Raw genomic sequence first — 12,396 nt, forward strand, 5'->3', positions numbered from 1 at the left:
CAAGGCATAGGCACATGCCTAATCTCGAGCATGCCCAGAAGGAGCAGCCAGAGGCCTCCTGGGATGCGTGATATGGGTATGCCAGGAGGCTCTGCTCTCCCATTCTGTCTTTACTGCCGTGGCAGTAAAGATAGAAGGGAGAGGGGGCTTCACCCTTTTTTTTGGTTGATTTTGCTTTAAACCTCATTTCATATTGGTTGATGCATATTCATCAACACGTTTCCTATATTGTATCAAATGTATAAAACTTTTATTTTACAATTGAAACATTTTTTCATCAATGACATTCCGTGATATGTACAGAAAAGCCAACACCATCTTTTATTTCAAAAAAGAACTTTATTCTTGGTGACATAAATATTATAACAATAATATATACAGAACAACCACGATCCTATGCAATAAATATAATTACATTTTAGTTATATTTATTTCCCAAGACTGTAAACCTGTGCATACTTCAAAACACAAATTCCAGACTGCCTCGGCAGTAATGAGGGTCGCAGGGCTTTCTGGAGCTTCACAGATGTGTCAGTAAAAGCATTGTGCGCATTGCCGCATCAATAACTTTGGTCACTACATGGACGTAATAACGTGAACAGTAATTAGTGCAAATCGTGATCAGTAAAGGCGTAAAATGCATTTGTTGCATTGGATTTATGATTGGGGGTATGATGTGGAATTTAAGTTGAGATGTCCGATCAGTGTACGGAAAGTTAGGACAATGGATTTCTCAAAAGATGAACAAATCTTTTCCTGCAAAGAAATTAAAAAAAAAAAAAAAACTAATGGAGCCAGCACATGTAAATTCTGCCAAGCTGCAATATATCACATTTTGGTTTTTGGGTTTAATCATCATTTAGGGGAAACTTACAGCCCAGTGTTTCAGGTATCGGGTGAATTTTAGTGCATGGGTCGTTGTGTCATCTAGTGGCAAACCTGCCTTACTGCAGCTGAAGAACTGATGATGCTACATGAACTAGGGCCCATTCCAATAATTATAAATTTGAGCAAAATGCATGCAATCTCACCATTGCAGGGCAATGCACATACCACATGTTGTGTAATGCAGTCCTATTTATTCTAAAAGGCATAGCAATGTACCTTCAGATTGCTTTGCGTTGCTCCAATAATGTGTTGTGTTGCATCTTTGAAAATAATACAGGTTTGATTTTTGGACCACTGTGGAGCATTGGGCAACCTAATCATATGAAAAATTACCCAGCAAACTCCATTACTTGCCACCACCATGGGTAAAAGCCAACAAACAGATGTGCAGTGCTACTTTATAAATAGAATTCTGCTACCAAGGCTACATGCCATTTATTATACTGTCTACTAAACAATGCGCACAATTCCCCTCCCGCTATACCAGGACATTTGTATCACATGACATGCAATCATTTCCATTCTTTAATACAATTTCTCATTAACCAATAAAATTTCACACGAATAGGCTATGCTGGAGAATTGTCCTTCAGGCATATTCTCAAAAGGTTCCATTCTATAGTATAGTATTGTAATTATATGATTGGGTTCATGTGATTTAATATGGACACTATCACTTAAAGCTGAACTCCAGGCTGAGAGCTAAAGACATGAAAAGGGGTTTTATCTGCTGGAGGACTTTCTGTCCAGCTAATTGTATATAGTTCTGCTGCACAGCAAGTTTCTTTGCAGTGGTTCAGTAACATATACATAACAGTAACATATATCCTTCTCCCAGTAAAAATGAGAAGAAGCTGACTGATGAGCTCACATCTTTCCCACTTTGTTCTCTCTTCATTGCATTGCAGACCAGCTGATTGGCTCCTTGTGCTCCTCTTTCTTTCAAGGTCTAAGCTCAGCTGGATAGAGACTGCTAGAGAGAAGCCAATACCAAGTCACACTAGAAGGCTCATTCGACTCATAAATGGATATTTCAGTTTTGTATCAAGCGCAGAAGGCCATTTAATTTACTAGTTTATTTCTAAAAGTCCTTTAGGTCCATTTAGGTTCATCTGTCTTTCTGACTGCCATGGTTATCACGTAGGAGTTTTATTTCTCCCTTTAGAGTAGGTTAGTACTTGGCACTTTTTGGTTCTTAACCACATAACCACATAAAGGTTGTAGAACTTCACCATGCTTGGCTTTCCTCCCATAATCCAAAGACATGCTTTCTTGACTTCCTAGTTTAATAACTATAGTATAGATAATTTAAAAGCAATGGAGAACAAGTTAAAAAAAGGTCCCATCATACTTCACAATTATCATATGAAAGCAATAAAGACCTGGCCAAAGTGCTATCCCCTCCATACTTTATAAAAAAATTAAAAAAAACAAGATTGCCGGGATTTGGATATAAAGACCCCTACTACAGCTTCAGATTTTTTCTATAATAAAATACATTTAAATAGAGAATTGTTTTTTGTATATGTGGTTTCCAATTTTAGTTACAAGGGATGTAAAGTTTTTAGGGATCTGACACTTCTAGGGGTGTTGGATTTGAACATTTGCTGGCTTCTCCAACTATCTTCCATTGTATCAGGGCTCCCGGCAGGAAGGGACTCATATGCTGGCAATGATTGAAAGAGACTGTTGAGTTTTCCTGCTGTAATGGTACATATTAGTCCTATAAGAGAAGTCTTTCATTATCAAAAAGAGAACCTAAGTTTACACTATTCACTCGCAGTTAACCGCAGCAAAGGTTATGGCAATGGGCTCCAGCAATCATCCTTGGTAGCAGCTCTGTTGCGATGAGTAAAGACTTTGCAGCCATCCATGGCCACTACTGTCCAAGTGACTCTCTGACAACTCCGGAGACTTGGGAGTTCTTTTGGTGTGGTGGCTGCATTTGCTAGGAAAGCTCTTCTGATAATGACAGCACCTATGCTAAGGCTGGTAGATGGACCCCATTACCGTACCCTTTGCATTAACCAGACGATTACAACAGGGAAGTTTGGCAGGTCTCTAAATCAAAACTAACATCTGAGCCACTTCCTGACAGGCTAGCTGGGAGCCCGGACACAATAGAGAACGGATGGGGAGGCTAGCATGACAAACCCATACCATATTTTCATTTTTTATTACTTTTTTATGGACACCTTTACTGATTTGTAACTGCATGGCTTGACTTTAAAAATACTGGAAAATCTTCACAGTAATCTGGAATAACAACCTCAGCATGGCTGTCTATGCCTGTACGGGCAAGACAAACCTATGTACTATGGAATAATCCATCTAGGGTAAATAATCCAAATAAGATATGTAATGGTGTCAAAGTTACATCCAAGCACAAACATATATTATACCATTGCCAGACGCTAGAACTTGTCTTCATTCACAATGCACATGGGCTGGGAAGGAATGCCAAGAACTCTTCCAACATTTTGTGAGGCACAGGTTATGAATATTTAAAAAAACTAGGGAAAAGGAAGACTATTGGTCATATTGCCCAAACCAACAAATATATGCTTCAGCATCTTCAAACCTGTGGTGCATAAAGGAAATCTGGGATCTGACTGACTTCACATTGCTTCACTGGAGCTTTTATTAATAAAGCCCCTGATGTCCTAAATCCCACAAATTTCTCAGTAAAAGGCACCTGACCCAGTGGTAGACAAGAAAGGGGGTGGAAAGAGATGTCTTGCCGTCAAAACACCGTGGAAGATTCTAAGCTTTCTGTGTCCGCCTGTGGTTTCTGATTGTCCTCTTGGGCATTGAAAGCTTTGTCTACGATGTATATTTGGCATTCAAGGGGAATTTTATTCCTGCATTAAAACAAACAAGAAAGCATTAATATAAGAAGTTCTACAAATTTGTCAGTACATCCTAAATTTATGTCTTATATGGCCAAAAGTATTGATGTTTAGAGAATTTGCCAAATCCAACCATGTGGTACAGTTTAGTGGAGGCCCTTTTCTGTTCCAGGACAGCTATGGTACCACGCCAGCTCTATAAAGACATGGCCTGATGTATTTATTGTGGTGGAACCTCAACCTAACTGGAGGATTGTGTGAGAAACTGGGATGTCAATTAAGAGTTGGGTCTTCCCATTCCAACTGTACCTGACCTGTGCCAGGTACCAGCGCTCTATTAAATGGGGAGCAATTCCCACAAACACTTCAAATTCTTGTGGAACACCTTCCTAAAAGAGTGTTATAGCTATGTGTCCCTATTTAATGTACAGCGCTGCGTAATATGTTGCCGCTATATAAATCCTGTTTAATAATAATAATAATAATAATAATAATAATAATGGTTTTAGAATGGGTCCAAGATGCTCAAATTAAGGTCTGCCAGGTTCATAAGACATATTGCAGATCCATTAGTGTTTATTCAGAAGTCCTGGGACCCTGCTTAGTTATTGTTGAACAGTTATTGATGTTGTAGCCAGGCCATAGATTTGTTCAGGCACAGGCATGTAAGTGGCCCATTGCATCCAAAAGACACAGTACAGAACCAAGAATCTTTGTGCAGAAATACAGAGTGCCTGGGTACGTATTCATCTTTTAAATGAATAGCCATGAGTGATTAAAGTAGGAACCCAAAAGCCACCATTAACTCAACAATCTGATAACGTAATCTGACCGGCCTATATCCCCTTAACTTTGGATAAATTCTAGGACATAGCATGGACATGTCGTTTAGTCAATCAGACTCAAATGGCAGAACCAACAATGTATGTGCAGGAATGCTGAGAGCCTGGTTATTCTCTGTTCATCTGTTTCAGGTACACTTTCCTGGCAATGCATGTCCCTTGATCTTTGCATTATGCAGTAAGAATGGTATTTATGTCAACGAAACTAGTCTTCAAGGTTCATAAGATATAGTACTGATCCAGGAGTGTTTGTATAGGAGTCCTGAGAACCTGGTTAGTTATTTTCGAACTATTTTTGATACTGTAGCCTGGCCACAGATTTGTTCTGACCATTCCTTGTATTTGTAAGGTATGTAGGTACATAGACAAATGGATGTGTTCATCAGACTTTAAAGACAGTTCAGTGCATATCACAAAGTGACTCAGATATAAAAAACAATCTTTTATTAGGTACATATAGTATAAAAGAGCATTCCATAAAAATGCTCAGTACATAACACTAAAACACATATCTATACCATTGAGATATTATGGTAAATTCTGATAATCCAGCGCGTTTCGCAGAATTAATCTGCTTCATCAGGGATAAATATGTACAGAACCTCAATGAATAAAGTACACAAAGTGTAAAATGTAGGGTGTAACTGAACCTGGCATAGGATGCAATCATAGGGAACGGGAGAGCCTTCTCCAGCAGCAAAGAAAAAGACACTCAACTCGGAACCAATAATGTTTCCAATAAGTATAAGTTTTGATCTTCTATATCAAATAGAGGGATGCTCAGCAAAATGAGTAGAGCAAGAAAAAAGTCCAGGGAGGTGGGTCTGTTTCTCGGCTGCAACAGATAGGACCCAAAAATGCCCACACTCTGTACACTTTCTGTGTACTCTATTTATTGAGGTTCTGTACATATATAATCCCTGATGAAGCTGATTAATTCTGCGAAACGCGTTGGATTATCTTAATATCTTAGTGGTATAGATATGTGTTTGGTGTTATGTACTGAGAATTTTTATGGAATTCCCTATCCCCTCTTTTATACTATTTGTACTTAATAAAAGATTGATTTTTATATTTAAGTCACTTTGTGATATGCACTGAACTGCCTTTAAAATCCCATGAACACATCCGTTTGTCTATGTACTTGAAAATTAGGGATGTTGGCAGTGCTAATTTATTGGCTCAAGCTCAGGCAACCAAATAGCTATAAGATATGTAAGTAGCCCACTGCACTAAAAGGACACAGTAAATAACCAAGAATAAATGTGCAATACTTGGAGTCTGGACATCTATTCATTTGTCTGATTAAAATGAATAGCGATGAGTGATTGTGCAGAAATCCAAAGGCCACCACTTGCTCCTCAACAATCTGGTAATGTTCCCTGAGCCCATATGTCAGCTAACCTTTGCTTCAAGCTATATGGTATAGCACAGGCATGTCATAACATGGGGCATATTGTTACAGTTTTTGTGTTATTGTATTTTTAAAAAAAATGAAGATAGTTATGTTTTGTTACAAGGATTTTATGCCACTATTATCTTAGCATGAATTCTTTAAATCGTTACATCTCACCATTCTTTAACGTAAAACAATACTATCTTCTTCAAACAATATTAAACAAAGCCACCACGGATGATGCTGATTGAACACAAGCCCTCTCTTGCCGTCTACCATGGATAATAGATGTTATGTAACGTATAAGAAGATCACAGATGGTTTTTAAATAATCTAAAGCTGGCCTGCAGCTTTCATTTTTTTCCACTATAGTAAAATGCTCAGTTGGCGGAAATGATTTTATTATAAAGAGATGGGAGTAAAGCGCAAGAAGTGGGGATAAAGGATGGGGGGTGCGATGAGCTTAATGCAAAATGTACAAAAAGGTCTGTGATAATAAATAACACTGAGTGAAATGAGACATCTCTCCATTGGCATTAAGTGAAGTATTCCTTTGAAAAGGTGCTTTATAGTCTACATGCTCATATCAAAAAAGGTTTATTAAAACCAGGAACAGAAAGAAAATGGGTCAGTGATTGTAAATGCCTTTAAATATATTAAAAACCGAAAACAACTATACCTAAAATTGATTTTTTAAGTTTTTGCATAAAAGATGACTCCAAGTAGATATCTGGCCAAAAGGTTAGAAGGGATAAAACTCTTGATCTAGCTGCAAGGGACTGATGCCACCATTATGGTCATGTGACTGGGTGACCAAGACTTAAATCGGTGCTGGAAAATTGTACCACTACAATAATATAATATAAGAGACACATCAAACTCATCAGTGTCCACGGAGTTGGCCATACATGTTGCGTATGTGTAGGTATTACACCAACTTTTTGGAAATTACAAACATTCCACCAACTGGCTATGCTCTTTCTCTAGGTTTGCTGGATCACTCAGGTTCTCTGATGATAGTCTACATTCACCAGTCTTCAAGAGCTTTAATAAAACAGGCACAATGTCGGAATTTGAAGATCCTGGTTTCGGTACTAGAAGAGCAGTGTTCAGACCGCAAACCACTTTGATTTTGTCATGCATTATAGCTAATCTGGATTTAAATCTATTCTAAGCAAATACAGTACAACAAAATAATATAAATTATATCATTTATAAATATAAATATATATATATATATATATATATATATATATATAGGAGGTAATAAATTGAAACCCATTCTTGTTAAAACACAACAGGTCAGTTTTTGGCATTAAAAAAAAAAAGTTGAGTTGGGAAGAATAAACCTTACGTTGTCAGGATTTCCATATACCAAGCAGGAACATTTCTTTGGTCATTGGGAAATAAAGTGACTCAGATGATACCTCCCACCTTTCTTGTCCCAAATTTCTAAGTGGCTTTGTAATGGACTTTGCAGTTGGACCTACATCATTGCAATGAAGTACAGTCCATTGTACATGCCATACGGCTAGAAAATAAAAAGTGCATTTAGGTTTTTTTGTACAATGCTGCACAATAGGCAGCCAATTCAAATGAATAGGATCATGTGGTAGAATAAATGAATAAAAGGATGCCTGGTCACATAGATGTGAACGGGGACTAAAGGTTTTGGTTTTCATTTCTGACCCCATTGGGGAGCTTTGACCTCACATTCTGTCCCTCTAACACCAGGGTAAGAAAAAACCCCACCAAGGTCCTATCCTTTCCCAGCTTCATCCAAATCTAAAACAAAAAGGTTCTGTTAATTTATCTGCCAGAAACTGATGCATCTGAACCCAATATAAGCCAATATTATGTAACAAAATGAAGACAAGTGACTGAGATTACACCTCTCAGAGCCATTCGCGGAGGGAGGTGGGAAGGTGGAAGGAGCTTCCAGGTGAGCGCAGGAGGAGGAGGAGGCACCGTGCAGGGATTGTTGTTCCTCGGGACAAGCAGGCAACAGATTTCCAGGTAACTTAGCCAGGGGACTGCTTAGAGGGGACAGCTGTGCAAATGAAATAGGAAAACATAGGTGACAATGATGAAGGTGAAGACATAACGCAAATAAAACACATGCAGGCGGAGTTCTCCAAATCAACCAGACAAGATTACTATCTAACAAAATGGCAACTTGGATGTTTTTGGGTACCAGCAGCAACAAGGACAGTTTCATATGCACGATATGAGGTCCAAAGTTCCAGTTTGGAGTATCAGTCTGTCACCTTTATATCAATGGTCATAGCCAGTCAGTCTCTGTTGTATGTCATAGGTAACCGGCTTATCGGAAGGAAGAACATGGGATGGTGTGATTTTTGTTTTGGGAAGAAGATGGGGTCACCCATCAGATGGGACAGTACCATTACTATGACCCAAGGTACAGTTGCGGAGATGTGCTCACAAAGAAGTTGGTAAAAATACACTGGTTTGATGGGCGCACAATCATTATTTTCCTGCTGTCATCCGTTTGCCTGGGTACAACCCCCCATCAACCAGCTCATCCAACATTCCAATGTAAATCAATGGGAGCACAAAAGGCTCTCTTGGCCATCTACTAAAACAACCAGCGGAGCCGTGTTATTATTGAAAATGGCGAGGAGCTCAGCCATTGACTGCCAGTTGTATGGAAGTGCTCCCTATTGAACTGCACTCGCACTGAAGCCACCTCAATCCAACAAATAATTATCATTCCTAATCAAGGTTTAAAAAATTGATTGGGAATGCCCTGGTTTTAAATAGATTTTTGTTGGATTTTTTTATCAAACTAATTAAACACATTGTACAGTTTACAACCCCCATGAAAATGGGAATACCAGTTGGGTTGTAGAGGAATTACTTCTGTAGGGTCCTAGGAGTAAATCTGTCATCATGGGACTTTATCTAGAATTAACTTTTTTTCATGGCAGAGCCACAGCTAAGACAGATGGGAGTTCTCAGGCAGCAAATAAAATGAAGAATGTATTGGGCAAAGGAAAGGAAACCTAGTTACTCTGAACCCCAAGAACCTCTGGATTGCTGGGAATATTTAAAGCAAATTGCAACTGAAGATAGAGATAACAGACTGAATTTACAAGTTTGCCATCTCTAAACTTGCTAAAAATATAAAAAATAGAAATAGTACATGTTGGCATTGGCCCTTAGAAATGGGAAATCATGGAGACATCATCTAGTAAGGAACTGGGTCATTTCCTGAACAGCTTTCCCTTTAGGCGGATCCAGGGGCAGACATTGCAGTGTGCCACTGCACAAGGGCCCTGGACACTCCTCAGCCAGCAGGGGCCCCCACAGCAGTCTGCATGGTCCTATGTCTGCCTGCCCACCCTTCTTCTGCCTGCTCCCCCACTTTGTGCAGGTTTATAAATTCTCTGCGCACCTCTTCTTCCAGTTTGCAGGCTTTGGCTTTGTTGCTTACCATGATGGGGTGTTGGGGGGGGGGGTGAAAGTTCTGCACAGGGGCCCCACTGGTCAGTTTTGCACAGGGGCCCGATTAGTCAGTTTTGCACAGGGGCCCACTGTTGGCTGCATTTGCCACTGGGCGAATGGTAGAGTTCAGATCCTTCCTTATGACTTTTTCATCCAAAGATAAATATTTACAGCCATTACTGCGATACAGAGAGGCCTTGTAAAGTTCAGATTCTGTGCTTGTGTCTCCAAAGGAAGTTATTTTTGTCACCAGTCTTTCCCCAGCAGGGGTCTGTCCTAAGACCAAAAATGTTTATATCAGGAGGCTGGGAATGGCTAAGACTAATGGCTGGGATCCCACAACGCAGTTTACATAGCTGGCTGGTCATAGACATATTGGAAATTTTAGAAGCACATAAGAGCTGAAAGAATGCAAAATTAAAAATGCCTTTAGAAAATAATTGTATCATCTTTTCTGATGGCCCTTTAATACTTAAAGAGTTATTTCACTTCACTTGCACATGGCAGCGCTGGGCAGAGCGCTATGCGGAGCCAACTGCTAAGGTTGCAATATCTGGTCTGTAGAACTCTTTGGTAATGTCAAAATGTCCCACACATAAAAAAAATGACAGCCAAGGGTTTACATAAACAGCTAACCTACATAATAAATTTTGATGCAAAAAAAACACAAATTGGCAATATTTCTTCACCCGACTGCTTTTTAGAAAGCAAACACTTCTGTTTCTGTATAAACACAGCAAAGGACAAACTGGCCCTGATTAGCTGCAGGAGTTTAATTTTCTTGATTCTGGCATTAATGCGTCGTCACTGAATATGGGAACATGAACAGTCTCTCCAGAACAAGCCAGCCTGCCAAATTCCCCGGAGACTGTTAATTGTTGGAAGAATCAATTCTGGGGACTATAATGGCCTGGGAATGATTTCCGTAGCAGAGGCTAAAAAAACCAAACAGGGAAAGGATTTCTGTCAATGACCCGGACAGCGGATAATCCGCTCTTATAAATATCTAAACAACGGAATCATGTTACTGGGTAATCTAAGACTAAAATTCATGGAAAAAAAGAGGATATTAAATGGATTTCCAGCAGATGGCAGTAGAGCTACAAGTAAGTGCAGACTTTGCAATTGTTATGTTATTTTTGTTTTTTTAGGTTTTTGAACATTTTTTGTAGTTTTTTTTGTTATTTATAGAAAGCCTTGTTTTTTCATATAAAGTGGACCTGTCTGTTTAGATTTTTGGATTTTAAAATAACAGGTTCCCTTGATTGCCCAATTCCCTTTTTGCTTATGTTTCCCTCCCAAATCAGAGCTCTAAATAGATATCCTCAAGGCTTACACAGCACTAAGAAGCCCAATGTGCCACTGTGTTTGCCTGTAGGTGGGATATAGTGAAATAGACTATATCCCTCCACCCCCCAGGGGCAGACAGGCAGATGCAAATTGTGCAAGTGCATGAAGGCCCCGGACCCTCCCGAGCCACAAGTGGTCCAAAGTCAGTTTTATGGGGGGGGGGGCTTCAAGACTTGTCTGCCCACTGTTTGCTACACCTGCCACTGCCCACCCCCATAATTATTAGATATTTCAAAGGACTACTAAACTGAGATTGGCAAGTACCAGCAATGTAGGCTTCCAGGTGAATGTGAGGTTCAGGTTTACTAAGACAGAGTTACCATCATTCCTATTCTCATCTCCAATTTAGGCAGCCATAGGCATGCAGAGAACAAGGAAAATATTAAAAGGCAGCTAATTTTAGGCTTATACATGAATATTTAGTGGTAATGTATGAAACTACACTCTCCCCACAGTATTCTCAATCTGCCTACAGCTTAAAAGTCAAGAGACCTCATACCCCATTATGATGCTTCCCAGAGTACATAGCACGGTTAATATAGCCCTCCAATTATTCGAATTTCCTAAAATTTTGAAATGTAAAGATACACAAGGATTCAAATATAAACCTGTCAAATAAACCTTTACAACAATAGATGTTTGGGTGAAATATTCTGATTCTTGCATACACGCAACCATGACTTGTTCACTTTCAAGATGTACTGTCAATGGATCCCCTACCTAGTAAACTTTAAATCCCACTCCCCCCCCCTCCCCCCTTGCTAATCCTCACTGTTTGCTTGGATTTGTTACTTTTGGGAAGCAGCATGGTGGGGCCTTCTTTGTGGGTCCACATTGCTACCTTTTGACACAGACCTCATTAGCTATCCATCCTCATTGGTTCCTGAAGACAGAGGCTTGATGATGTCATAATGAAGGGTAGCAATGTGACTGGTCATATATATAGGCATGGGCTGCAGAGGTGAATCACTGGTCTTCACTCCTTGGGAAGGGTGGGGCATATGGCACAGCACAAAGTCACATGACATCACAAATGGGGCAAATCTAGTTTATTGCTGTCCATGGAGCCAGCAAATAATTTTAAAAAACACACAAGCTGTCACAAAATGACTGCGGCATAATAATGTTTTCCAGTCATCTGTAAAACCCACATATTTAATCTTTTATATCAGAGTATTGTGTCTGAATTACTATTTTAATTGTGCAAATTTGTCATTCGGTGTTACAAGGTGACAAGGGCACGGATTTGTCACACAAGAGAAGGCAGCCTGACACAGAATTTGCAAATGGAGCAATTTTTATACAATATTCATACGGAAAAAAAATTGCAACCAGATAATTGACTGAGATCTCTATTCCAGTGGTAATTGAATTCTGAAAGCACCGATATTAATCTTTTAGAATGCTGAATCCATGAAGTGAGGAGAGGCAGAAGAAGGAGGTGATTAGTTCTGTCCATTAAAGAGAAACTCTCTCAAAGATAAAACTGAGTTGTGTGAAAAAAAATATACGGCGGTTCAATTTATAACTACCTAGGGCAATGGGAAGGACAGCGAACGCACGGAAGCAAGTTCCCTGGGACTCAGCCCTGCTAGCCATCAAAGGA

The 12,396-nt window shown here is 39.5% G+C and overlaps 1 protein-coding gene across 1 annotated transcript in view; it reads right to left on the reverse strand.

Moving 5' to 3' along the window:
* Nucleotides 1-319: 319 nt before the first annotated feature.
* RGS11 (regulator of G protein signaling 11) overlaps nucleotides 320-12,396 on the reverse strand; it is a gene marked incomplete in the record, with an annotated part of 67,100 nt that continues 55,023 nt past the window's right edge. Inside the window, 2 exon segments of the mRNA XM_072417420.1 lie at nucleotides 320-3,749; nucleotides 7,868-8,025. Of these exon segments, the coding sequence (XP_072273521.1) occupies nucleotides 3,632-3,749; nucleotides 7,868-8,025 (276 nt within the window).

This window comes from Pyxicephalus adspersus, chromosome 7 (genome assembly GCF_032062135.1).
Source record: "Pyxicephalus adspersus chromosome 7, UCB_Pads_2.0, whole genome shotgun sequence".
Taxonomy (NCBI): domain Eukaryota; kingdom Metazoa; phylum Chordata; class Amphibia; order Anura; family Pyxicephalidae; genus Pyxicephalus; species Pyxicephalus adspersus.